Source organism: Gadus morhua, chromosome 16 (genome assembly GCF_902167405.1).
Source record: "Gadus morhua chromosome 16, gadMor3.0, whole genome shotgun sequence".
Taxonomy (NCBI): Eukaryota; Metazoa; Chordata; class Actinopteri; order Gadiformes; family Gadidae; genus Gadus; species Gadus morhua.
In genome coordinates, this window is record NC_044063.1 from 14,621,160 (window position 1) to 14,646,521 (window position 25,362).

A 25,362-nucleotide genomic window follows, 5' to 3' on the forward strand; every position below is an offset into this window, starting at 1 on the left:
CGTCGGGTTCTCTGACATCTCAGGTATTTCTACAACGAGACTCGTAGTGGGGGTTATCTCAGTCATGGTTAAAAAGGAATTAGGGGAAAGGAACTTTGGCTTTGACTCCCTGAAGTACATGAACCGCTACTTGTCTCCCGCCCGAGCCCCGCTGCCCGCTGCCGAGGCACCCCCGCTGCCCGCTGCCGAGGCACCCCCGCCCGAGGTCTGGCGGGAGACAATCGCGGGCAACAAACCTTTTCTCCTCCATGTCGCGGTACAGTCACCTTCAGATTGGTATGGAAGTGGATGAACCAGAGATGTCCGGAGACCCCGACACAGTCGTTGGAGGCGCACACAGCTTTTGGCCGTGATGATATAGATGATATGATATAGATATCTATGTATAATATGATATTATTAGATATAGAGCTCCAGGACTCCCGCCGGAGAACCCGGAGTGTTCTCCGTACAGAACACGTCCAAAAGCTGTGTGCGCCTCGTCATTGTGATACATCCACGGTAAACACGAGCGCATGGTACCATGGCAGCGAGCTGCTCAGGGCCACACCCCCAGCCTCCACCTTGAACCGCCTCTGAAAAACTGAACGTTTGTGGAAAGCTCATTGTGGGACTGGCTCGTAGTGGCTGTAATTCTGCACCAAGGCTGAATTTCTTGAACATCTTCAAGTACTGTATTAGGGGCCCATTAACTGCTATATAAAAGCATTCATAAAGTAGCATGCCATGGGACCTTTAAGTATAACCAGCCCTGTTCTCACACCTGTGTGTGTGTGTGTGTGTGTGTGTGTGTGTGTGTGTGTATGCGTGTGTGTGTGTGTGTGTGTGTGTGTGTGTGTGTGTGTGTGTGTGTGTGTGTGTGTGTAGAACGCAGAGGTGACCCGGCAGATGACGGTGGCACGGGCTGCGCAGGATGAGGTAGAGGAGGTGAAGAAGGAGATGCAGGAGATGGTGAAGGCTTCCCAGGAGGCTTCAGACACACAGGTAGAGAGAGGGAGAGAGAGAGTGTGGACCCGGAGTCACAGCTGCCTCTCAACGGGACACTTACTGCTCTAAAAATGGGAGTGCCTAATGGCCTGCAGATGACAAGCCTCCATTTACTCTTAGCCTCTTTTTTTAATCCTTCTTTTTATTCAATATTGAGCACACACTGAAATTTAACTTCAATTGGCCATGCTGTCAATGTGATGAAACACACATAAGGATTGTTTCCAGTCTATTTGGAGACATTGGTGATAATAAATTACTAAACCACTAGGTTCATTGTCACTTTCCATGCAAAACGAATGGCAGGCATGACCTGCCACGTTGGGTGAAGTCGGTTGTAGTGTTTAGCTACGGTGTAACATGACGTCGTTTAGCAGGTTTGGTATTACAAAGTGGCGATTACCTCCATTCTTAATCCACGACCCAACCCATTGTGTCAATTGTGAAATGGGAGAGGAGGGGGGGGGGGGGCACTTTAACGCTGGCATTCCCAGCGTTAAAGTTGACCTTCTACCCCCATATTTATCTGTAAGCATCCTTGCGAAAGATGCCTTAAGACCGCCATACCGGCTCCTTGACGCCTGAGGTAATTACTGTAAAGGCGGTTTGGATAAACGGCGTCCGTAACTGGTCATAGTAACATTAAATGACGAGGCCCATCTGAAAGGACGCGTCCTCTGCCGGTCTCCCCAGGAGCAGCAGCAGCTGGAACAGCTGCAGGAGCTCCAGAGAGAGCTGGGCTCCAGCAGGGTGGAGCTGGACGCCCTGAAGACCACCATGACGTCCTCCCAGCAGGTGAGCCCCCCCCCCCCCCCCCCCCCCCGGTCCTCTCCCCTGCCTCTCCGTCCCTCTCGGCCTTCTCAGATACCGTCATGCCACAAAAGAATTCGACACTTGTCAAAGAGGTCAAATGACACATGTCAAGTCAAATGCTATTTATTTAAACAGCTTTTTTAATATTTGCACAAAGCCTTTTTTCGTTTGGAGAAATTACACACTAGAACACTATGCAGCGTAGTTGTGGTGGTTTAATTCAAGCTACCCCTCTCTCTCTCTCTTCCTCTCTTCCTGCATTGGTCCTCATCCTGATATGACAAGCCTTAACAGAACAGGGGATTAAAAGCATTAATAACTTATGCAAGCGCATGAAAACCCATTAACCTCTAAAACCACCACAGACCCGATGTTTTCCCCAAACAAAAATCTGGGCCATTTCTATAAACTACTTTTTGTCTCCATTAAAATTTCATGAAGACGCCATCTCAACCAGCATCTGTTGTCCAACCTATCTACTGAATGATGCTTTCTGGACACTGAGAACTCCCAGCATGCTCGGCTCATCCGCTCCTCCTTCCTCTACACGCGGGGGAGAGAAACGGCTCACACTTTGAACTGCATGCGAGGCGAGCTGATAAACCAAATGCCATTTTCGAAGGGTTGCACTGAAACAATAGCAGCCAGACAGACTACGTCAGTGGGCGGATGGAAACCGTGGCTCTTTCACACAATAGCCATTTAAAAATGGCACATGTGTAGGTGTGTAGTGTGGCCTGACAGTCCTCAAACCTTCCATGAATCAGACCGCTGGTAGGAGATGTGGCATTGACAGGAAAATTAACATCCCTCTCCCTCCCTCCCTCCCTCCCAGCCCTATCAATCAGCCACCACTTGTCAACCCCCCCTTCCTCCCGCTCTGCTCTATCTCTTTGATCTGCTTCCTGCCTGCCACCTGGCTCCAGCTGCTGTCTTGATTCTGTCTGCTAACAAGCTCTCCATGACAGACCTGGGGGCAGGCTTCTTCTTCCACATCACCCACTTTTTGTCTTATTTTGGGGATTGTATTTTGTGGAACTGCCACAAGGTCTCGGTTACAAAAAAAAGAGTATTTTCGTATAAACGTAAAGATAATTCCGCACTTTTTTTTGGATTGGGAAAGAATTTCCCAATATGGAAAGAAATGGTATCGCTGATATTCAGACTGTTTTTAATTTTGAGTCTTTATGCGAGATGCCTTGGGGTGACAAACAACATGCCACAAAAGCCTTCTCCTCTAATGGCTGACTCCCCCTCCCCTTCCTGTTCCCCTCCAGTCAAGTGAAGCCCAGAGTGTGCAGCTGTCCACCCTGGAGACGGAGAAGACGCAGCTCGCCCAGTCCCTCACTACAAAGGAGGCGGAGCTCACTACCCTGGGGGAGGAGCTACAGCAGGCTCAGAGCTCACTGGCCAGCGAAAGGGAGAGTGGGGTGAAGACGGCAGAGTCCCTCCAGAACCAACTCAACGAGAAGGTAGGTTTAGCTTTGAGCGTGTAATCAGCTGGTTTAACTGACACAGCTTTTGGTTTTGCTAAGGTTTTTATAAGAGTAGTGTTTGTTAATGATATAGTGTTTCATATGAAAGTGTAAATAGTGGGTTACGATTCGAGGGTTGCCATATAACACGTTATAAACCAAAATGAAACACACTTTTAACAAAATTGTCTACAACAGTGGTTTTCAAACTGTGGGGCGCGACCCCCCTGGGGGGCGCCAGAGTTCTTCAGGGGGGGGGGGGCGCGACGTGAGAAAAAAATAAACCCGAAAAAAACCCTGAAAGTCGATGATTCAAATCATCAGTCGTACTTCAACTGTAGAAGTAACATAACTAAATCAATTTTCAACCGTTTATCTTCGTGCAAACCATTTAAAAAATCTACATATTTGTATCTTCAATAATATCTAAACAGAATTTCACTATCATTTAAAATTTCTTCAGAATCACAGTTTTAGTTTCATACCGCTTCGTTTTCAGCTGTTTTCATCGAAGACGTCTGCCCATTCTGATACACCTAATTCTAGACATCGTCACTCATTCCTTTTTCAACCTTTTACCATCGTTCAAACCATTAAACAAATCTACACACTTGTATCTTCAATACTATCTAAACGGAATTTTGATAGCATTTATACTTTTTTCAGAATCACAGTTTTAGTTTCAAACCGGCATCGTTTTCAGTTGCTTATGATAATTTAGGTCACCATAGCAACGCCGGTAAACAAACCCCGCCGAATAGTCGAATCTCTGGACTGAAAAGGCAGATCTGATTCGACTGGCAGTATACACAGATTAAGATGTTCATATGTATTTAAAAAAGGTTAAGCTAAAACATGCTTAGATAAAGTTGTTAAATTGTGTTAAGAAATGTGTTTAAAAAAGCACAAAGATGTTGTAATGTTTCAGAAATATGTTTAAAATGTTTAAAAAATATGTTTAACAAATATGTTTCAAAAATATGTTTCAAATGTTTTAAAATTATGATCAGAGATGTTTAAAATGTGTAAAATAATTAAAATAGCTTTCAAAACACAGGTATTTAGAAAAAATAAAAATTCTGAGGGGGGGCTCACTCTCTCACACTTTGAAAACCCCTGGTCTACAACATCACTGATTATATCACTCACATACACGACAGTACGAAAAAAGTATCACAAAGTCAGAGTGGGTTGTTACCATGGGGATAACATGCCCCCCTCCTTCCTAAAACTCTCAACCCAAAACACTTTTATCTTCTTCAAATCCTCAAATTCCAGATTAAGCTGTGGCTTCACTTACGCTTGAAAGAAAGGTCTAAGTTAAAAGCTTTATTTCTGTGAATGTGTTCATTGTTTGGTCCCATTGTAGGTAATATGTAACTTGCTATAAAGTTAGATCTAAGTCAACGTGTTTGTGCCTGGGATCCCCAGGAGAGCCGAGAGCAGGCCCTGGAGAGCGAGCTGGGGGCGTCCCGCTGGGCCAGTGTCCAGGGGGCGGTGCTGGAGGCAGAGAAGATCATCCAGGACTCCCTGCTCCAGATCCATCACCCGGCCCACCTCAGCTGCACCAGCTCTGCAGGTAGGAGAGACCCCCCAGATCCATGTATGATCCTTAGTGGGGGGTGATTGGTGAAAGAGTCTTGGATCTTAAGAGTTGCTGGATCCAACACCTGCTGCCTGAATAAGTCACTCAAGGACATTTAATGTCAGCAACTGACCCTTTGCTCTGATCCAAAGAGGAAGCAAAAATACATTGTATACAATTGTGTGTGTCTCAGTGGAGGCTGACTACTGTAATGAACCCTTAAATATGACAACTTTAATGCCTTTGTATGTGTAAAGTTTGTTTCCCTGGGTAAAGGGACATTAGCACCCCCCATTGCCTATTGAAAACTACTGTAGGGAGGACCTTCCTCCCTCAGCCTCCATTGACTCCCATTCATTTCCCCGAAAGTGTTGGCGGCCGGTGAATAACATGGGGTTCAATGGGAGAGAGGAGGAATGTCCTCCTCTGAGTGGGTGTGACTAGCTAAGGGATCTGAATCGCGTCAACTCCTACTCCTAGCAGCCCGGAGGGAGGGGTTACCCCCTCAAGTCTAGGCTACGAGAACCAACCATATTCAACCATATTTTCTCAATCGTATGCCTCGTTTCCAGAGAGCGGTGCGGTTCGGTGCGGCTCGGTTTGCTTATATTGGCGTTTCCACCGCCAAATTTGGGCACGGTCCTGAAATAAACGCGCTGAACCTACATATTTTTCGGCAGTCCTCCGTTGGGTTGCCAAGCCGTCTGAAAGGGTGGCGAAAACGTGGAGCTATGCATGCCATTATTCTGAAATCACTTTTGGTATGACCAGGCCAATGATATCTTTGTAACACAAACAGCGAGGAGGACTGACTTGATCTATAAATGAAGTCCCTCAATCTTAATTGGCTTAACACCACGACCAACATTCTGAAACGTCCATTAACATCCACATTTACCTCAAACAATGTTAGGCTTACAGCCCATGTAAATAGTTGTGAATTTTCTTTCTTGTTGTTCTTTTAATTGTTTGTTACTCTGACCGTTCTGTTTGATATTGTGGAAAGGATGTTAGTGAATGATTCAGAGCATGATGCAAATTTAAATGGCATCAATTGTTGTTCTGTATCTTCATTTTTCTTAAAACAATTGTAGCTGAAAATAAACAATAAACTACATAAACAAGATCTGGGCCCAATGATGGCCCAGATATTTTTATTTAGTTTTACAAATCAAGAGTAGGCCTGATTTGACTAATTGGCTTTAAATCCATTCCTTCTGCCCTTGTAGTCCAAGACATGCTGCCCACCATCTTTCAAAGTAAAATGCTGCCACTGGTGGATTTGTATCAATTTTATTTTTATTATTTTATTATCCCTCCCTGCTATTTTGTAGTTCACCAAAACACCCTGAAACAACTTAAGTCTCAAATACTTATGCCAACATACCCCACTAACAATGCAAGCAGGCCAATGGCAACTAAACGCGCAGTCCTTTCTCCCTAACTTTAAAACCACCAGCCGCCACTGGGGTTACTATATTGAGTTTACTAACAGCTGTTTAAGCCTCACTCTACTCTCTCTCTTTATGACGGTTGTCTACGCTTTGTTGTTCTTTCTTGTATGTTCCCTCATGCGCTCGTTCTCAATCTCCCCCCCCCCCCCCCCCCCCCCCTCTCTCCGTTTAGACTACTTGGTATCGAGATGTCAAGCCTCTCTGGACTGCATCGACAGACTGAACTCTGCCAGAGAGTCCTTCCAGGCAGACAGCACAGGTAAGAGATGCCTCCCCTCCTACACCTGACCAGATAGAAGCGTAGGTGCTGGCAGCTCGTTTAAGATAGTAGTTTTGGATCATTAGCATCTACAGTGAGTACCATTCATTTGTTAAAACATGTATGGCTGTGGATATTGGTGTTTGAACCCAGAACGTTTCAGCTGGGAGAGAAAACAGCTGACTCCTACACAATCCTCCCGACCCCTTCATAATAAAACATTCATCGTTCATCATTACTTGTCGAACTCCCGTCTCCGCAGAATGCGAGCCGTGGTTCATCATCCCAATCCTCATGTCTTGTTGTGTGCTGCCCGTGTGTGCTTCTGCAGGAGGCTCGGAGCTGGTGCGCGCCGTGACTCAATGTGGCCACCTGGTGGGCGACACCATCGTCCAGGGAAGCGCCACCTCTCACATGGTCCCGGTGGAGCAGGCGGAAGGTGGGTTACACATTCTGGATTTGCGTTCGGGTCGCTGTGTTGTTTGTAGGCGTTTGGGTCCGTCGCTCTTTGAGGCAGCCGCACACACATTGCCTCCTCATGTGTGGCCTGTTTCCACTGACAGACCATAAATAATAAATCTGTTGGAAACTGTGTGGTGTGTCGGGACAACCACTTCAGCTACAGCCTGCGCCCCACCGCGTGTTGTATTGAGACCGCCTTTCAGGAGGGTCAGCTGACTTAATAACAATCATATTAATGACCTACCTCCTAATAGGACATCTAGTTCTAGTGTTAGGTGGAAGGTAAAACAGAGACCCCCAGTAGCCCCCATATATGTGATAACCCAATGCAGGGATGTAGAGCGTACTCACATGCTGATGCTGTGCCCCCCAGCGCTGTCGGAGAATGTGAAGGCGTGCGGGGCCGAGGCCCTGGCCCTTCTGGGGCCCATGCGGGAGCAGGAGACCCTGTCCTCCGCAGACGGCTCCAGGCTGCGGGACGTCCTGCAGGGCATTCTGGCCACGGCTGAGGTGAGCGGACCCCCGTCTCAGACAGGAGATGGTTCATCCCATAGAGGAGACGGTTCATCACCATAGAGGAGATGGTTCGTCCCATAGAGGAGATGGTTCGTCCCATAGAGGAGACGGTTCGTCCCATAGAGGAGATGGTCCGTCCCATAGAGGAGACGGTTCGTCCCAGAGAGGAGATGGTTCATCCCATAGAGGAGATGGTTCATCCCATAGAGGAGACGGTTCGTCCCATGGAGGAGATTAGGGCTGTGCAATTAATTAAAGATTTATATCTCTTTAAAGAAATACACATACGGTTCAAATAGAGAATGTTCAAATAAAAAATACAATTACAACATTTAGCAGACGCCTTTATCCAAAGCGACTTACATCGGCTAATACACACATTGACACACCGACGGCAGAGTCAACCATGCAAGGCGACAGCCAGCTCGTCAGGAGCAGTTAGGGTAAAGTGTCTTGCTCAGGGACACATCAACACTCAGCTCTACCTCCTGAGCTAAGCCGACCCCATCACCACCCCATCGAGCCAAATAATTTCCAAATATGTATCCAGCTATATATGGTTCTGAGGTTCAACTATGGAGTCCTTCTGTTTCATGGAGCGCCAACCCTCATCCTTCCTGACCTCTATGTGTCTGTGTCCCTCTTTATTTTTCACTCACCCACAAACACTCTGGACATCAGAAACTGCGTCCTCGGGGTCTAGAGCTGCAGCAGGGGGAGCTGGGAGATCTGGTGGAGCAGGAAATGGCAGCGACTTCTGCCGCGGTGGAATCGGCCGCTTCCAGGATAGAGGTAGGGTCTGGGTGAGGTGTTGGAAGACTTGTGTGTGAATTTTATGTACATGGCATTGATCTCCGTGTGAGCAGGCGAGTGTGTGTGTGTGTGTGTGTGTGTGTGTGATAGTTTAACATGCTTAGGTTACATACGTGTTTTATCCACATTGTGTGTGTGTGCGTGCTTCTGTAACTTAGAAATAGCTGTGTGTCTTTATGCACATGACACATTTATGCACATGTTTGTGTGTGTGTGTGTGTGTGTGTGTGCGTGTGTGTGTGTGTGTTCGGTGTGTGTGTGTGTGTGTGTGTGCATCGTTGTATGTGCATGCGCTTGCATGGCCATGGCCAAGTAATTTCCTCGTTGCCCCATAAAGCTCTTTGTTCACCATCTGCGGTTCTGTGAATCTCAACAGGAAATGCTGAACAAGTCCCGGGCGGTCGACACCGGTATCAAGATGGAGGTGAACGAGAGGTGAGAGTGGAGTTGGAGGAACTCATTATCATAATGAACACAGAGCATCACGGCGAGTTCACCCATGGAGGTTCATGCGATTATTACTCTTTATCATGTCACCCTCATTTACCCTCTGGAATTAATTAAAGTGTATACATCTTGTCTTATTATGTTCATATATTCATATTTTCATTTTTACATAATGGTTGAAACCTCGTTTTGTTAACAAGCCCATCTTAAAAGGAGTTGTACGAGGTGTTTGTACGGGATGTGTCCGTGGACACAGTTACGCCGCAGGCCGGCTTTAAAGAACAGTGGGCGGGGCTGGAGGATGAAGAGTTTGTGGTGCTGTGAGTTGGGGTTTCCCTGCTGTGTGAACAGATAATGAGCAAACAGACGCAGCCACACCGCAGAGATACTTGTTCACACGATCGAGGTCAGCTGTGCTGTGGTCTGAGAGGAAACAGAGGCTCTCTTCAAGGCACAGCTAGGGGATAAGGCCTTTATCTCTGAATCACCCACGGCTCTTTAGTCTCACTCGTATAGCGCTCGTATACCCCTCCCCCCCCCCACCTCGTATAGATCAAAACGTAATCTTTATCGTTCACGTTGTTTAATTTGCAGTTAATTCCCCATTTTACCATTATTGGAATCAGGATTGTCAATAACTCTGCTTCAAATCCTTCCTTTGCAGCGGGTCCAAACTCAGTTCCCTTTTGACTAAACTCTGTCGCCCCCTGCAGGATCCTGGCTTCCTGTACAGAGCTGATGCAGGCCATCAAGGCCCTGGTGCTGTCCTCCAAGGACCTGCAGAGGGACATTGTTGAGAGTGGACGGGTGAGCACAGAAACAATCGACATTCCTTTCAAAAGAGATTTTAGCCATTCCCGTGATGGATCATCTGACTGTGTTGTCTGTGTTGTCCACCAGGGGGCGGCGTCCATGAAGGAGTTCTATGTGAAGAACTCCCGCTGGACCGAGGGCCTCATCTCCGCCTCCAAGGCGGTGGGCTGGGGGGCCACAGTCATGGTGTAAGTCTGGTTAATGTGACAACGTGGACTACTGCTGTATGACAGTTACCGGGCAGTAGAGTTGGGGATCTGAGAGGAAGTTCTGTTAAGTTAAGTTCAGTCCTGCTGAGACAATGTCTGGAAAAATAAGGATTTTATCTTGATTGATCCAGGTGAATGTGCTTATTTATGAACTATAAATAAAATATATTTAAGATTTTTTTTTTATTTGTATTATCATTATTATTTATTAACACTGTATTTTCTACGCCCTGGTCTGGCAGAGATGCAGCAGACCTGGTGGTGCAAGGCAAGGGGAAGTTTGAGGAGCTGATGGTGTGCTCTCATGAGATCGCCGCTAGCACTGCGCAGCTAGTGGCCGCGTCCAAGGTAAGACCAGAGACCCTGACGATCACAACCAGCTTACAACCCGACCCGAACCTCTGCTCTATACCCTGAACCTCTGCTCTACACCCTGAACAGTCCCCTACTCCCTGAACCTCTCCTCTACACCCTGAACCTCTGCTCTACCCTCAACCTCTCCCTCTACACCCTCAACCTCTCCCTCTACACCCTCAACCTCTCCTCTACACCCTGAACCTCTCCTCTACACCCTCAACCTCTCCTCTACACTCTGAACCCCTGCCCTACACCCTGAACCTCTCCTCTACAGCCTGAAAATTTCTCTACACCCTGAACCTCTGCTCTACACCCTCAACATCTCCTCTACACCCTGAACCTCTCCTCTACACCCTCAACATCTCCTCTACACCCTGAACCTCTCCTCTACACCCTCAACCTCTCCTCTACACCCTGAACATCTCCTCTACACCCTGAACATCTCCTCTACACCCTGAACATCTCCTCTACACCCTGAACATCTCCTCTACACCCTGATAATCCCAACCCTACCCTGAACCTCTCCAAGTTACCAGTTCACCTGAATATCGAGTCATTCATTCGTTGATTTGTATTAGAACTGTACTAGAACTTGTATTAGAACTTTGTATTAGAACTGTAGTTACCTCACAAATCCCGAACTAGAGGATACAACTTCGACCTTTGAGAACCCTGGATGTCTCTGATTGGGACTGAAGATGACCCCCATCCCTAACCCCCCCCCCCCCTGCGCTGCTCTCCAGGTGAAGGCGGACAAGGACAGCTCCAACCTGCAGCGCCTGCAGCAGGCCTCGCGGGGCGTGGCCCAGGCTACCGCCGGCGTGGTGGCCTCCACCAAGTCGGGGAAGTCTCAGATCGAGGAGACCGGTGAGCGAGGGGGTCTGGGAGGAGGACGACGTGGTACTGTAGCGTGACGAGGCACCGGCGTGACTTTAGCTTCATCTAACAGGCTAAGAGCGGAGGGCGCTTTTACTTTGAAATAACAATTGGTTAGTTCATAAGGAACAAATAGATATATGTTTGTATTGCTTATTATTTACTGCATATTTTTTTATTTTCCAGATACAATGAACTTCACCAGTATGACGCTCACCCAGATCAAACGCCAGGAGATGGACTCACAGGTGTGTAGCCCTTGATCCCTAGTGACTATTAACACACAGGCTGTTCACATTGTGTCAGTGTCAGGCTTAGGATTGGCTGATGAAGAATGGCTCACATTGTCCTTATACGTTCTAAACAACCGTGAACAATTGCATGGATAGTGGACCTGCGTCATGCTGTGTGTGTGTTCGACCCCCCCCCCCCCCCCCCCCCCCATCCTCAGGTGCTGGTCCTGGAGCTGGAGACCCGGCTGCAGAAGGAGCGCGAGCGGCTAGGCGAGTTGAGGAAGAAGCACTACGAGCTGGCCGGGGTGGCAGAGGGCTGGGGCCAGGACGACCAAGGTGAGCCCCACGCAGCACAGACTGCGGGGAGTTGGCCGCTTTGAATGATGACAGATGATTAGAGATGGGAGCTGGGTAGGATAACGCAGTGGCTAGTGGGGGGTCAGACTCCCGGATAAAAACTACTGGGTTTCGTTCCTAATGCCTGCCAACATGTCTGTAGGGCACTCTGGAGCCAGATGCGTCTGCTGAGATCCACCTGACGACGTAGAGATGAAATATAGATATTTCTAGAGTGGTTATACTAGTGGCACAGCTGCATTTGTTTTAATCTGGGTTCGGGCTACACACCTTCACATACACGTAGGTCCACCGGCAAAAGGTTAATGTCTCTTCGTAGGATGTGCTGTGACAGACATTCACCTGTATCGGAATTAACAAGATATTCCTTCTTTACGAATTTGTATCGGATTTACCGGTAATCGCTTCGGATGGAAGTAAAAAGTGCAAAAATAACTGAACTGTTAAATAGTACTGATTTAAACTCGGCAAGATTAAAATTCACTCACTTTCTGTCTCTCTCTTGCTTTCCCCCTCCTCTCTCGCTTGTTCCTCTTGCATTCTCTCTCTTCTCTTTGACAGGCACAGGTTGACCCCTGACCCCGTATTCAACCGCAAGACTGGCCTTTCTTCCCCTGCCTACTTCCATGTATACACAGGCTCGACTTCCCCCTTTTTCTCTGTTTTCATTTCAAGCCAAAAAGAAGGGTGCATCTTTACTGCACCTGACCAGAGAGGTTCAGAGACCAATGAGGGTTGGAACAGGGTGGGGGGGGGGGGGGGGGGGAGCAGGGGGCAGTGGTGCTGAATCATGTGAGAGGAGAAAGGCATTATGGCGTCACTCCCACCCACCCCTCCACCCCCCCACCAGGACTATTCAAAAGCGGTGTGTTGTGTTCACACGTTACTAGCTTTTTTTTATTTTCTTTCAAAATGGCCGAGTGCCACCGAAAAGACTTCACGAGCACAAGTTTCAATTCCAAGACATCCCAAGATGCATTGCACAAAGGGCCCGACCCTCCCCAGCAATGAGGAGATCAGTGACAAATTGTTTTTGTCTTTCCCTTTCAATACTGCTCCTACTACTGCTAATACTACCAGTAATACTATTACTATTTTACTAAAACCACGACCACGTAGCTGTTTGAATGACATGCACGTTTTCTACCTAAATTCTGTTCCGTTTCGATGTCGTCCGGTTGTGAAACATTGTGCGTTGTGCCACATACGGTGCTGACCCCTGTTGTTTTCAATCTCCTGGTTCTAGACTTGGACTTGACCTATGACACTTGACCCTCGACCTTTACCCTAGTCTCTTCCTGCGCTCTCCTCACCGTGAGCCGTTTGTACTTCTTGGACCCGGACCCACCCAGCCTTTAGCGCCCGCAGCACTGTTTCTGGATCCTCGCCTGGTCCTCCTCATGATCTACCATGACTGCTATTTCAGCCGACTGTTTTATGGTTTTGTTTTTGTACCCACATTGAGGCGATCCTAGAAATCCTTTTTCAGGAAATCCTTCTTCTCTCGATGTCTCTTTCCCGACAGCAGCGTTAAAAATAGCAGATGAACTCTCAAACTGTGGCTCGTAGACACTGATGTACGACATTTCAGTTTGATCTCTCTCTCTGTTATACTGAAAACGAATAAGGAGAAGAAGGACATGGTTGAAGTGAGGACTGTATGCCTTATTAGGCACAAATCTGTGGCGGGACTAAACTCAAGGCTCCACATTTGATATTGGAGCATTTATCAAGAGTTTAGTCCGGTTGGCTACATGGACCTTTCTACACAATCTGCAGTTATAGTGTGAAAAAACAAAACAAAGGTCATAAACATGGATCCACACTGACTACCCAGGTGGCATGGCGTCCTAATGTTGTGTATAATTTATTTTATTTACTGGAAAAAAGTTTTTGAGTATTAACCTTACTGTCTGCAAAACCATCCTGGTAATGACAATTTAGGATATGACGAGACGTTATTATAGCTTTTGTTATTAGATTTTTTTTTTTTTTGAATATGAATATTTCAGAGGCCTGAAGATATAGCTAACATGCATTACAAAAATCCCCGAAAGTAATGCATTCAATATATTGTACCTTAAAATATTATAATATAGACATTTTCCCCAGTTTCTACATAATCTATTTCGTCATTTCTTTTTTGTATTTTTTAATAGTTTTTTTTATTATTTTAATTGGCAGATAATGAAATGGCAAATCCTTAAATAATTGTCTGCATTACCAGGATTTATTATCAATACTCCAGCCTTTAACTGTAGCTTCCAAAAGACCAAGTTGCTGTGTGTATTTTATATATTTCATCACACACATCGCATCTTTAATCAAGTTGTGGTCTTTCGCATTCAGTTGCTTTTAAGAAAAGGCAAAACATTTAACATTCTTAGCCGATTTAAGTAGCCTCCTGGGAATATACGAGTTGTCTTCTGTGGATTGCAGTTGGTAGTTTCTGCCACCAGGGGGTAGTGTTTCTTCGAGTAACCCGACTTGTAAACATAGCTTCGAGTGTTCATCAGATTATGCTGCTATTGAATGCCGAGTTTGACACCATGAGTTTTTACGGAAACTGGGATGAGAATTGATTCATAAAGCCCACTAGCTGTGGGTACTATCTATACGACGATGAAGAAGACGATGACTTTGATTAATATACTCACAGAGTGTGTTTTTCCTGTGTCTTGACATTGTAGTAGTGCTCTTGCTTCCGTCGTGTTTTTTTAAAAGTTGTGACACTGGGTATTTAACAGACCACGGTCAAACAGTCTTTTGCTAATACTTCTAATAGTCACCTGGTTGAGTTGAAACTAGGTTGATGTTTCTTCCGACAATACACTTCCAAGAAAGTCAATCAGAAATGGCCCACGTTGAGAAGTATTTGAATTGAAATCAATGAAATGAAAACAATAAATGGTTATATTTAAATATTTTAAGTTCCCTACTTGTAAAATCGGAACCTTCCCATCATATGTTCAACACTATAACTGTGTGTGTGTGTGTGTGTGTGTGTGTGTGTGTGTGTGTGTGTGTGTGTGTGTGTGTGTGTGTGTGTGTGTGTGTGTGTGTGTGTGTGTGTGTTAAAATGTTCCTATTTTTTTCAGTTGGACCCGAGTGATTCTTAGCTGGTTTTATGATATATTGCAATAGAAAATATCTGAATGGTGTATGATTTTTAAATGCCATGTGGTCTATTTTTGCAGTATTATACAGTAAGTGTCTGTTTAAGATGCATTAAGCACATCTCTAGTCAAACGATTTGATTCTGTCTCCTCTTTCGTTCTCTCTCTCTCTCTCTCTCTCTCTCTCTCTCTCTCTCTCTCTCTCTCTCTCTCTCTCTCTCTCTCTCTCTCTCTCTCTCTCTCTCTCTCTCTCTCTCTCTCTCTCTCTCTCTCTCTCTCTCTCTCTCTCTCTCTCTCCCTCTCTCTCTCTCTACCTCTCTTTTTCTCTCAGCCTCTCATGTTTGTAGTCCTTCACGTTCAGCCAGCCTTTCAACTGCCTCACACTGTAGTCAAGGAGAAACTAATAACGCAATTAATACCGTTTCAAATATGTTTTTGTATGATATACTAAAAAAAACTTTGTGGGTCTGTTTATATTATTATTTCCGTTTTGAAATAAATATTTCAACTCAATTAATACATCACGTTTGAGATTCATTTTTGTCCCACTTTATGTTTTGAAAAGACAAAGGTAGTTGTCTCTGTTGAAGGTTTGCTGTTTGTGAACCCCTGGACAGATATTAGAAGATTAAACCAAATAAGTTTATAAATAAGACTATCCTTTAACATCAAAATACAAAAATGCCCCAAAAAATCCCCCGTCCCCCCCAACACACAAACATCTAGAGATTCATCAAAGTTCTACCCTCTGCTATGTATATAAATCCAGGGGATATTTCTGTGTGTGATGAATCCTAATCAGGTCGTTCCACACCCACTAGTTATGACTGTAAGATTAAACTGAAATCATGTGCTAATTTTCACTCATTGGATTGAGATTCATCAAACATGATTAGTAGTATTTGTGTGTGTGGGTGAGAGTTCTAGTCGGTGCATAGAGATTTTGTTGAACATTAAAGTGACGTTTCTATCAGAGTGCTTCTAAAATCCTAATGTACTCTATTGATCTCTCTACTTTTCACTTCCCTATCTCTAGGCAAAAGCACTGACTCAAGTAGGTCTAAGGCCAAAATCTCCATGTAGGCCTATATTTCTTTATTCGTTGCAGATTAAGTCATTCATTTAGTTTTTTTCATTCTTTCAAGGTTTTCTGTGGGGATCCTGTGTGGATTGCATGCAATCTAAAGGCATTGTGCAGAGATTACAGCCAACTCTAATACTGTGGGATCAACCACTGTTTTGGATTAAGAGTCTTACTTTTTCATCTCAAATTCAACACTCATACAAAGGGAACCCGCAGGGCAGGGCAGTGTCTCAAGCAATTCTGGACAGCATTTAAGAAAATAATAGTTTAATAATTGAAAAAAGACAATAGACTTAATCCAATAAGAAATTGCCTTTAAATATATTGTGTAATTTTCGGTGTGAATTCGAAAAGGAAATGTCTTTGATTTGGTTCTGGTAATCCATATTTGACCAAGGAAGGTTTCATTGTATAGAGGAAGGTTGTCTTAAGGGCTAGGCTTCCAAAGCATGTGGTAAATCAATCAATGCCTGCAAATTTCAGAACGCCAGCCTTATTGTTGAAATCAAAAAACTGATGCTGAACAATAGTTTAACCTGTATTCCCCTGCTACTGTCTACACCTTCTGCAACCTAAAATCTGGGGATCAGGTCCTGCAGCTGTGAAAAGCGAGCGAGTGACCCAGAATGCGGTTCTGTCGATGACGCGTCGTTTTGTTTGCCGCGTGCTGACTTTATGGAGAGGGTAGTTCTCTGGAAGGAAAACTGGGGAGGCTCGAGACAAGCTGGGCTATTTATAGTTACTGCAGTTGTGTGCGCGAGGGCTAGCTTGCAGCGGCTGCCATGGCAGCAGCGGTAGCACCAGCAGTCTTCCTGTCTGTGTTTATTATTCACTGCAACAGTGGCCGCGGCTCCCAAACGTTATCCTCAGGAGACCCGGGGCTTGGGAGGAGAAAGGGCTTCAGGGATCAATAGATACCAAATCGCATGAATTCCTAAAATTACTCGCATTAATCTCCTATCTAGGAATTCCCCGTAACCTTTTTCCGAGTAAGAGACACATTGGCTGGTTGAACAATAGACAAATTATGGATGCACATGAAAATAATGTGGCACCAAAACAAAGACTGTGTGTGTGTGTGTGTGTGTGTGTGTGTGTGTGTGTGTGTGTGTGTGTGTGTGTGTGTGTGTGTGTGTGTGTGTGTGTGTGTGTGTGTGTGTGTGCGTGCGTGCGTGCGTGCGTGCGTGCGTGTGTGCATGTGTATGTGTGTGTGTGTGTGTGTGTGTGTGTGTATATGTGTGTTTTTTTGTTCTCCATTCTCTGTGTAAAATATAGAACATTACTCGAGCATCGATATTGTCTTATTCAAGGTCATATGTGGTCAGGACCTCAAGTTCCCTCTTCTCGACTCCCATCCCAGCATTGTGGAACCTGATACCGACTACAGGACCTGCTTAAAGCTACACTGTGAATAGAATAAACACCAGTAATAGCCTGGCCACCTTGGCTATGACTGATGGAAAAAGCAATTTGACCTGGATTAAAGGTGACAATGTTTAACTCTGTCCTATTTCGAGGGCGTATGACAGATTGTGTCAGTGTCCTTGAGCTCCATGAAGACCGCATGGGTGATTATTAATGTACAAAATACTGCAGTAAAACAAACCCGGCACGCCACTGGTTAAAACAGGTTTAGCCTCATAGTCACCATATATATTCAGCCTTACCATTCCATTGCATCCCCTTTTTTGCCGTTGTCTTCTCAAACCAATTAATATCAAGAAGTGCTGTGTGGGCTCTCTCACCCCACTGACCCTGGGAAGACATGCAGCCATAACATGGATGGATGGATGGCTACTGTATCCCACGTTATGTTCTCCATGCTTCTAAAAATAGCCCACCAAGCTGCAGGTGGGCCCCAGACCACCGGGCCTAGAGCGGTACGGGAATGTCCTTGGTTTAGTGAGGGAAATGTGTGAGGATAGCTCACATGTACACGCTGTGGCTGTGTAATGTATATATTGAGGCCGAACGCCATGCAATCATTCAGTATGGCTACACCGTGTGTGTGGGTGTGTGTGTGTGTGTGTGTGTGTGTGTGTGTGTGTGTGTGTGTGTGTGTGTGTGTGTGTGTGTGTGTGTGTGTGTGTGTTAGAGTGAGATACAGACATGAGGTCACATCCACCACAATTTAAATAAGGTGCAGAATGGCTTAACTAACTTTCTTTTTAAATGTTACTCATCACTCTTGTCGTGTATTACTCAAAAGTTGTGTTGGTGTATTCCTAATAAGGCAGTGGTAATGGTCCTGAAGCTTTTAGTAGCATTATCATTTACCTCCACTGCAATCAGAGCATTATTCATCATGGCTGTCATGAAGTAAATGACTGTTGGTGTTCTTTCACTCCCTTTACTGCGAGTCAGCCACCAGGTGGTGGAGGAAGATGGAGTGTCTGTGTTAACTGCACAGCACAGCTGGGGAAGAAAATGAAAAGTGTAAATGTCTGAGGAGGGTTTACAATCTGGCTCATCTCTCATCTCTTCCCTGTGCTTTCTAGCTTTTCTGAGAAGTGTTCGTCTGGGAGTATTGTTTGTGTGTATTTTTAAATGTGGACGACAGTGACAGGTGGTCAACGGTGCGCGCACACACACACACACACACACACACACACACACACACACACACACACACACACACACAGACACACACACACACACACACACACACACACACACACACACACACACACACACACACACACACACACACACACACACACCATCTCTGCTGAGTGCAATGTGTGTCCCTCAGAATAGACAGGAATAGCTGCAGACTACTGTACCAAAGAGTAAAAGCAGTCCAGCGCTTGTCAAGTTGGGACTAGAATAAAAATGGGCTATTTTTGTTGGGCTCGACCTTTCCAAGAAGTTGAATGTTTTTTAGTTTTTTCAACTAACCGGCAGCAAGGAGTTTAATAAAATAGGTGAACTTTTAAGTAACTAAAACAAAGAGGGATGAAAAAATAAATAAACATAACAAAAGCATTCTTCCTCCCTCAGACATGCTGTAGCTCGTTCTTCTGTCGCTGGAACTTTGTCGGAACAAAATACCAGCGAGGATCATGGAAAAAATCTCTGTCAGAATAAGTTTGGGAAAGGATGTGTGTGTGTATATGCCTGTGTCCGTGTGTCTGTCTCTGCGCAGGGGATCTATTCATTTGGACATGTAGAAATGATTGCATACAGTGTGCCTGTGATGCGTTGCCAGGGCTATCAGGGGCGTTCAACATTTGGACCGATGGGGCGCAGGCAGAAACATGCAGTCACATGGCAGCAATGGGTCCAGAGAGACAGGTCAATCAACAGAGCGAGTCAGAGAGAGAGAGGCAAGGAGAGACGACGACAGAGAGAGAGGCAGACAGACCCAGACAGAGCATGACACTAACTCCTCCACTCCGCTCCACTCTGGGGAAGAGAGCCGAGGTTGCTAGGAGACCTGTCCCCAATGCAAACACAGTACCATCTGCTGCAGGGACATTAAGGAGAGGGCTAGTCAGGCTGAGGAGACCAAATAAGGGAGAGATGGGGATCGAGAAAGGCCTGGAAAGGAATTGGAGCGACACTTTACAAAACAAAATAATGCGCACAGACAGCACATCTGTGAATGACAAGGAGACGTGTAAGAAAGAGGTGGACCCAATAAAATACATTTTTAGCAATGTATGTTGCTACACGGCACGTGGGTGTCTTTTACGGGGCTCCACCAAGACCAGGACGCGGGGCGCTGAGGTTGAGACGGTTTATTGCCACGGTTGGGTGTGTGGAGATGGCTGGTTGAACCTGGGCACATTGATTGCTCCATGTTCCACAGGTGTGCAGCCTCACCTAGCTCCAGTATCCAACTGACTTGGGACAGAACCAGCCATCATCCACACACACTCCACAACATTTAAATGAAAGACAGAGAGATATTGAAAAGGAAAGTGAAGAAAATAAAGGAGGTCAGATTACCAAATGGATGGGGGGGGGGGGGGGGGGGGGGCACGCTACTGGTCTGTTGTAGACCAAGGTGAAGCGCTAATTGAAATGGATGAGGTGGAGTCGAAGCAACCCCACCATTTTGATTGGAAAATGATGATGCACCTGTTGTTTCCATGGCAACTATCAAAGAAGAGGTGGACAGGTGCAGTTACATCTCCCTGAGGACTAAATTGGTCTATTATCTCAAAAGACAGCTGTATAATTATTACTCTGCTTGCCTACAAATTCATTTCAGCTTATTGTTTCGTTTTTACTGAGGTTCATGTTAGCATTGAATAGAAAACATTGCTGTCCCGGTTATTCCCTGCCTTTCTGTTTTGTACTCAATCCATTTTATGGTTTTGCAGTTTAATGTCTCTTTAATGTCACACAAACACACACACACACACACACACACACACACACACACACACACACACACACACACACACACACACACACACACACACACACACACACACACACACACACACACACACACGGAACCTTTTCCTAAACAAGGTTGGAATGAAAAGATAGCGTTCAACTAATTAAAACTGTGACAATAAAAACAGCATATATCCATACAGATATCAAGGTGCATTTTAATTGAACGAAGATGCAATGATATACAGTCGGCATCAGCATCCTCCATTACAAAAACATTAAAATTAGAACATTTTCAGAAAAAACGTAATAAGTATCGTACAGCCAATATGGGGTACCAGAGAAGAAGCATGACTTTGCCTATGAGTCTTCATTTGTCATCATACGTCGATAAAACACAGTACATTAACGCTATTTACACTCTGTAACACGTGTGGACATTGAATGCAATTCTCACGGTGAATAAAGTCCATAGAATATACGTATTTTCATATATATATTATTATCTGTCTTTTACAAATTATATATTAACGCAATATATCACAGAGAAAGGCTATCTACAACCTTTGCTTTCAGCTACACACAACACCCCTGTTTTGTTACCCTTTTTGATATTTCTGTTTGGTCAATTTATTCATTAGTGGACGGGAGTCTTTGGTTGCTTGGGAACAATCACGGCGAATCAGTGAGTTGCCATGGTTTAGAATAACAATTTTAACGTTAAAAGCTGTTTCTGTTTGGATTTAGTCAAGTCGGCATGTTTTTTCTAAGGGGTATTGTTTAACATAGACAGGAAACAAAGCAAAACACAATAAAAGAATACAAAATTAATGAAATGGGTTCCTTGCCCAGTGCAAAAATAAGTTATAATTACTCACCCTCCCCGTTTAAACCTGGTGTCCAAACCAACAGGGCATAATGCCTGACACCGTACACAACAGAGGGACCAGAGTGATCAAAAAGGAGATTTCCTGTTAAGTCTGAAAAAACAACCGAGTAGGAGATCAACTGTACGTTTCATTCAAACATTGCCATATTGCTTTTGCCTGTAAATGTGTTCCTTTTAACTGGGCAGAAATTGTTTCATTAGGGCAGTAAGTCAAGGACCTATTTTCCGAGGAATATCCCACAGGGACAGTCCTCCCACACTGGGAGAGCCTTGGAGTGAAAACTATAAAACATATTCCTTCCATCATGTCAATTCATAACTCCATCCACTGAAAATGTCACCGAGTGCAGTAAACAAAATACAATTTATCTCGATTCCCACGACAATCTCACTCCGATTCAGAAAGAGCCAATTGGAAACATCAATATTATTTTCAATATTTTTCTTTTGGAACAATCCAGAGCACTAGCCGTGCACTGTCACACTTTAGTTGTCCGTCGACCTAAAATGGCAGAAAGACGCATATGGTGCTTGCATTACCTTTGGGAAACCCAGCCAAAGGTAGTTAACCTGAGACACGCTTACGTTGTGTGGAACAACCTGTCCAAAGCTGCTAACGGCGGCCGCTGTGATGCGTGCTGCCGACCGGCCGTCATACACACAAACACACACATACACACACAAAAACAAACACACAAACACACACAGAGGCCCTGCGGGTTGCATTACACAGCTAGTGTACCGAAGGAGGAATCATATTCAAAGGCCCTGTTTTTGCTGCTGTAAAGGGGATCAGATTCATAGAGAGGGAAAGAGGAGGTGTGTGTGGGGGGGGGTTGTTCTGAGTCGGGTCTGACAGCTGTTTGTTGCCCTAGTCCCGGCACCGGCGGCCCCTACTGAGCCTGGTCACTGTTAATCTCCAGCCAGCATACCTGACCAGCCGATCGCTTCAGAGAAATACCCCCGTACCCTAGCCCTCCCTACTGGGCCACTGGTGGCCAGCCTCCCTCTGTCTAGGAGGCTCTCCCACCTCCCCATGGCCCCCATGCCAGACCCTAGCCCTCCCTACTGGGCCAGCCTCACCTTCAACAGGGCCTCCACCCCAGGCCTCATCCCTGGCCCTGTTGTGATCTGGTGGACACCGTTGTCATCATGTCCAATAAGCTCAGCCACGCTGAGGACAGAGCGACTGGCCGCCAGCTGGGAGAACAGGGCCGGGGTGAACTGTGCCAGGTCAGGCCAGCCAGCCGACGGGCTGCTCCCCTCTCTCTCCCCTCGGCCGTGTGTTCACAGCGTCCCCACAACCCTCCAGAACGCTAAGAGCTAAGAGAGGGCTAACATGCTGTAAGAAAGCTTCCAGTGGTGTTTTTTTTGTACTTCCTACTGTACTGTTACATTCCAAAAAAGAAAATGGGAGCGTTTGGTTTCTCCTCCGCCACCACCTCTCCTCCTCCTCCTCCTCCTCCTCCTCTCACCTACTGCTGGTTTCAAACAGTGTAAGTATGTCTCTAACAAACCTGTTCTTTCTATTGCTATATATATCTTCACTAACAAACTAGGATTTCTGTAACGTGTGTGTATGTGTGTCCAGACTGTCTCTCTGAACATATATCAAAACCTGTATATAGTTTGTGCGAGGTTGTTTGCATGCATGGAGGTTTAGATGTTTGTGTGTGTGTGTGTGTGTGTGTGTGTGTGTGTGTGTGTGTGTGTGTGTGTGTGTGTGTGTGTGTGTGTGTGTGTGTGTGTGTGTGTGTGTGTGTATGTGAACATATGAAAGTGTGTGTGTGTCTTAGTGTTGACTGTGTGTTTTTGTAACCTGTTTTTGTAACGTCTCTCCCTATAGACACAGCCATCTCACCTCGGCTGTTTACCCGGAGGGGTCAGACGTTGCCGCCACGGCCAGGTGTGTGTGTGTGTGTGTGTGTTTGTGTGTGCGGTCACTGTACATGGAAGGGTCTCGAGAGGGGAAAACCATGAAGGATTGGGGCGTTGTTTGTTACAGGGGGTTAAAGATATATCAGCCAAATCAATGTCTCACACTCTCATCAACTGCGGGCCACACCACCCCTACCCCCACCCCCACCCCGACCCAACCCTGCCACCCCAAACCTCTCCCCCCTCTTAGTATCGGTGCACCCGGCCACTGTCCATCCGTTTGTGTGTGTCCGTGTTTGTCCCCATGTGCGTGTGTGTGTGTGTGTGTGTGTGTGTGAGCGGCCTCTGCCCTCAGTCCCAGCCGTTGTCCTTTATCATGTGGGCCAGCTCAATGATGAACTTGCCCTCTTTGTACTTCTGACTGCTCTCGAAAGCGTGCTCCTGGAGAGAGAGACAGAGAGAGAGAGAGAGAGAGAGAGAGAGAGAGAGAGAGAGAGAGAGAGAGAGAGAGAGAGAGAGAGACAGACACAAATGGAGATTGAGTGATTTCAATCAGGAAAAGCAAAGTGGGATGGAGTTGAGAAAGAGAAGAAGTAATGCAATGCCGTTTTCACTCAGACAACTGAGGGACTCAAGGTTGATATCCCGTCACTGCAGAGGTACAGTCATCAGATTTCAATTGGATTGATTCCACTTGAATCTGTCCATTTTAAAGGAAACCACCTCAAACCTCCAGCTACCTCGGACTCCCACTGGCCCATATGTAGCCACCCTAGCCCCCTGCATCGCAATCCCGCAGGTAGACTTAAAATAAACATTTTCTTTGTCGACCCTGGAGCTTGAAGGCTGTGTTTTGGTTTGGGCTATTTTGGTTTGTGCCGCCGGTGCGTTTTCATCAGATCCACATGGAAGTGCACTAGGTCATTCTGGAAGCAGGAAGACTGCAGGACCAGCAACACTGCCCACATCTCGTATAAATAGCTGCCCTCCATTTACACATATCTAGTGTCTAAGAGTGTGTGTGTGTGAGTTTGTGTGCGTGCGCGCCTATGTGCGTGTGCGCGTGTGTTTGTGACCCATTTATCCGACAGTGTTATGCTAGCCATACCTCCTATTAAGACGGTACTTAAGCCGGGCAATGACGGACACGCTCGGGACTGTTGGATGTTTGCGAATTAAGAGCACGTCAATAAGTCTCGACATGTCTATCAGCTATCAGCGGACACATGCTCCCCCCCGCCCCCGCCAACACCTCATCCATGAAGCCACGTGTCTTGCAAACTCTCTCACCTCTGTCATTATGGGATGCTGGCCCCCCCAACAGCTGCACAAGATCAGCCCTGCTGATAAATGGGCCAGTTAGCACGTGGCGGCGTTGGGGGTCAAGGTCAAATCACATCAATATTGGGAGGGGGTGGGGGGACCAGAACACCAGCATGGCTCTGGGCCTGCCTGGTTGAGGTCGACATACTGTACCACATAAACACCTCGTGGAAAGTAATGTGGTGTAGGCCGCTACTTGCTCGTCCTTATTACATTGTAACAGGATCTGTTGTTGCTTGGTCATGTAAACGGTAGATGTCTGTCTTAATAGGGTAGTTGTGTTGTAATGTTGTGTTTCTCTAACATGCTGTTGTTTTGCCGAAACACACATAGGAGCATAAACCTATAATACTCATGAGTTAAGTGGGACTTTTACAGTGAGTAAAACTGGAGGTCAACAGGGCAACAGTTAATCCTCAGAAAATATGAGAAATGTAATTTCATGAAAGCTCAGTACAGTCAGTACATACGTACTTATGATACCCAAAAAGTTAACATCACAATTTAGTTAATTTTACAGAGGAAGCAGATGGTTTTACACTCTGCAAACTGAATGTTCCATACTTTAACTTTGCTTCAGCCGTTGGTAATATGAGCCCTGCATGCATCTAACTATTGCAAAACCAATCTTATTAATACGTTTCAACAAAAGAACAGAACAAAAAGAATTCGACCCATTAATAAACCTTATTGATTCACCCCACCTGGGTCAACCCATGCAACAACAACACGCCAGGAAGTGGGAACGAACTGCCAGTCAGTCCCCAACCAGAGATCCATCTCCTGCCTCGATCTATTCCACGCTTACATTTCATCGGCACTTAGCCCAGCGGAAGTGGATTAAAATAGAAGCGCTGGTGCAGATAGAGCAGAAACATGTGTTGCACTAGGAGCCTCCTGCTTCATGCCCGTCTAAACATGGTCGTTGTCTATGTGCCATGTGTGCAGTGCTGGGAGTGTGGCTGTTGGGTTGAAAACAAACGTACGTATTTCCAGCCCAGGGTAGTCTTGCAGTTCTCACAGTAGATATCTGCCACAGCATGCAGGCCCGTGAGCAGCACCCTCTCCT

The 25,362-nt window shown here is 45.9% G+C and overlaps 2 protein-coding genes across 3 annotated transcripts in view; one reads left to right on the forward strand and one right to left on the reverse strand.

Annotated features, from left to right (window-relative positions):
* Nucleotides 1–14,580, forward strand: part of hip1 (huntingtin interacting protein 1) — a 40,187-nt gene extending 25,607 nt beyond the window's left edge. For both annotated transcript variants that reach the window (XM_030380682.1, XM_030380683.1), the window contains exons 16-31: nucleotides 868–984; nucleotides 1,681–1,782; nucleotides 3,078–3,272; nucleotides 4,707–4,854; nucleotides 6,487–6,573; nucleotides 6,905–7,012; nucleotides 7,409–7,545; nucleotides 8,233–8,343; nucleotides 8,741–8,799; nucleotides 9,525–9,618; nucleotides 9,712–9,812; nucleotides 10,076–10,181; nucleotides 10,934–11,057; nucleotides 11,253–11,314; nucleotides 11,518–11,635; nucleotides 12,218–14,580. In XM_030380682.1, coding sequence (XP_030236542.1) covers nucleotides 868–984; nucleotides 1,681–1,782; nucleotides 3,078–3,272; nucleotides 4,707–4,854; nucleotides 6,487–6,573; nucleotides 6,905–7,012; nucleotides 7,409–7,545; nucleotides 8,233–8,343; nucleotides 8,741–8,799; nucleotides 9,525–9,618; nucleotides 9,712–9,812; nucleotides 10,076–10,181; nucleotides 10,934–11,057; nucleotides 11,253–11,314; nucleotides 11,518–11,635; nucleotides 12,218–12,228 — 1,680 coding nt within the window. In that variant the 3' untranslated portion in view covers nucleotides 12,229–14,580. The remainder of the gene's footprint in view (nucleotides 1–867; nucleotides 985–1,680; nucleotides 1,783–3,077; nucleotides 3,273–4,706; nucleotides 4,855–6,486; nucleotides 6,574–6,904; nucleotides 7,013–7,408; nucleotides 7,546–8,232; nucleotides 8,344–8,740; nucleotides 8,800–9,524; nucleotides 9,619–9,711; nucleotides 9,813–10,075; nucleotides 10,182–10,933; nucleotides 11,058–11,252; nucleotides 11,315–11,517; nucleotides 11,636–12,217) is intronic.
* A 5,817-nt stretch (nucleotides 14,581–20,397) lies between these two features.
* ypel2b (yippee-like 2b) overlaps nucleotides 20,398–25,362 on the reverse strand; it is a 12,914-nt gene continuing 7,949 nt past the window's right edge. Inside the window, exons 4-5 of the mRNA XM_030381969.1 lie at nucleotides 25,280–25,362; nucleotides 20,398–23,411 (exon numbers count right to left, since the gene is read on the reverse strand). The exon at nucleotides 25,280–25,362 is cut by the window's right edge and continues 26 nt beyond it. Of these exons, the coding sequence (XP_030237829.1) occupies nucleotides 23,322–23,411; nucleotides 25,280–25,362 (173 nt within the window). The 3' untranslated portion in view covers nucleotides 20,398–23,321. The remainder of the gene's footprint in view (nucleotides 23,412–25,279) is intronic.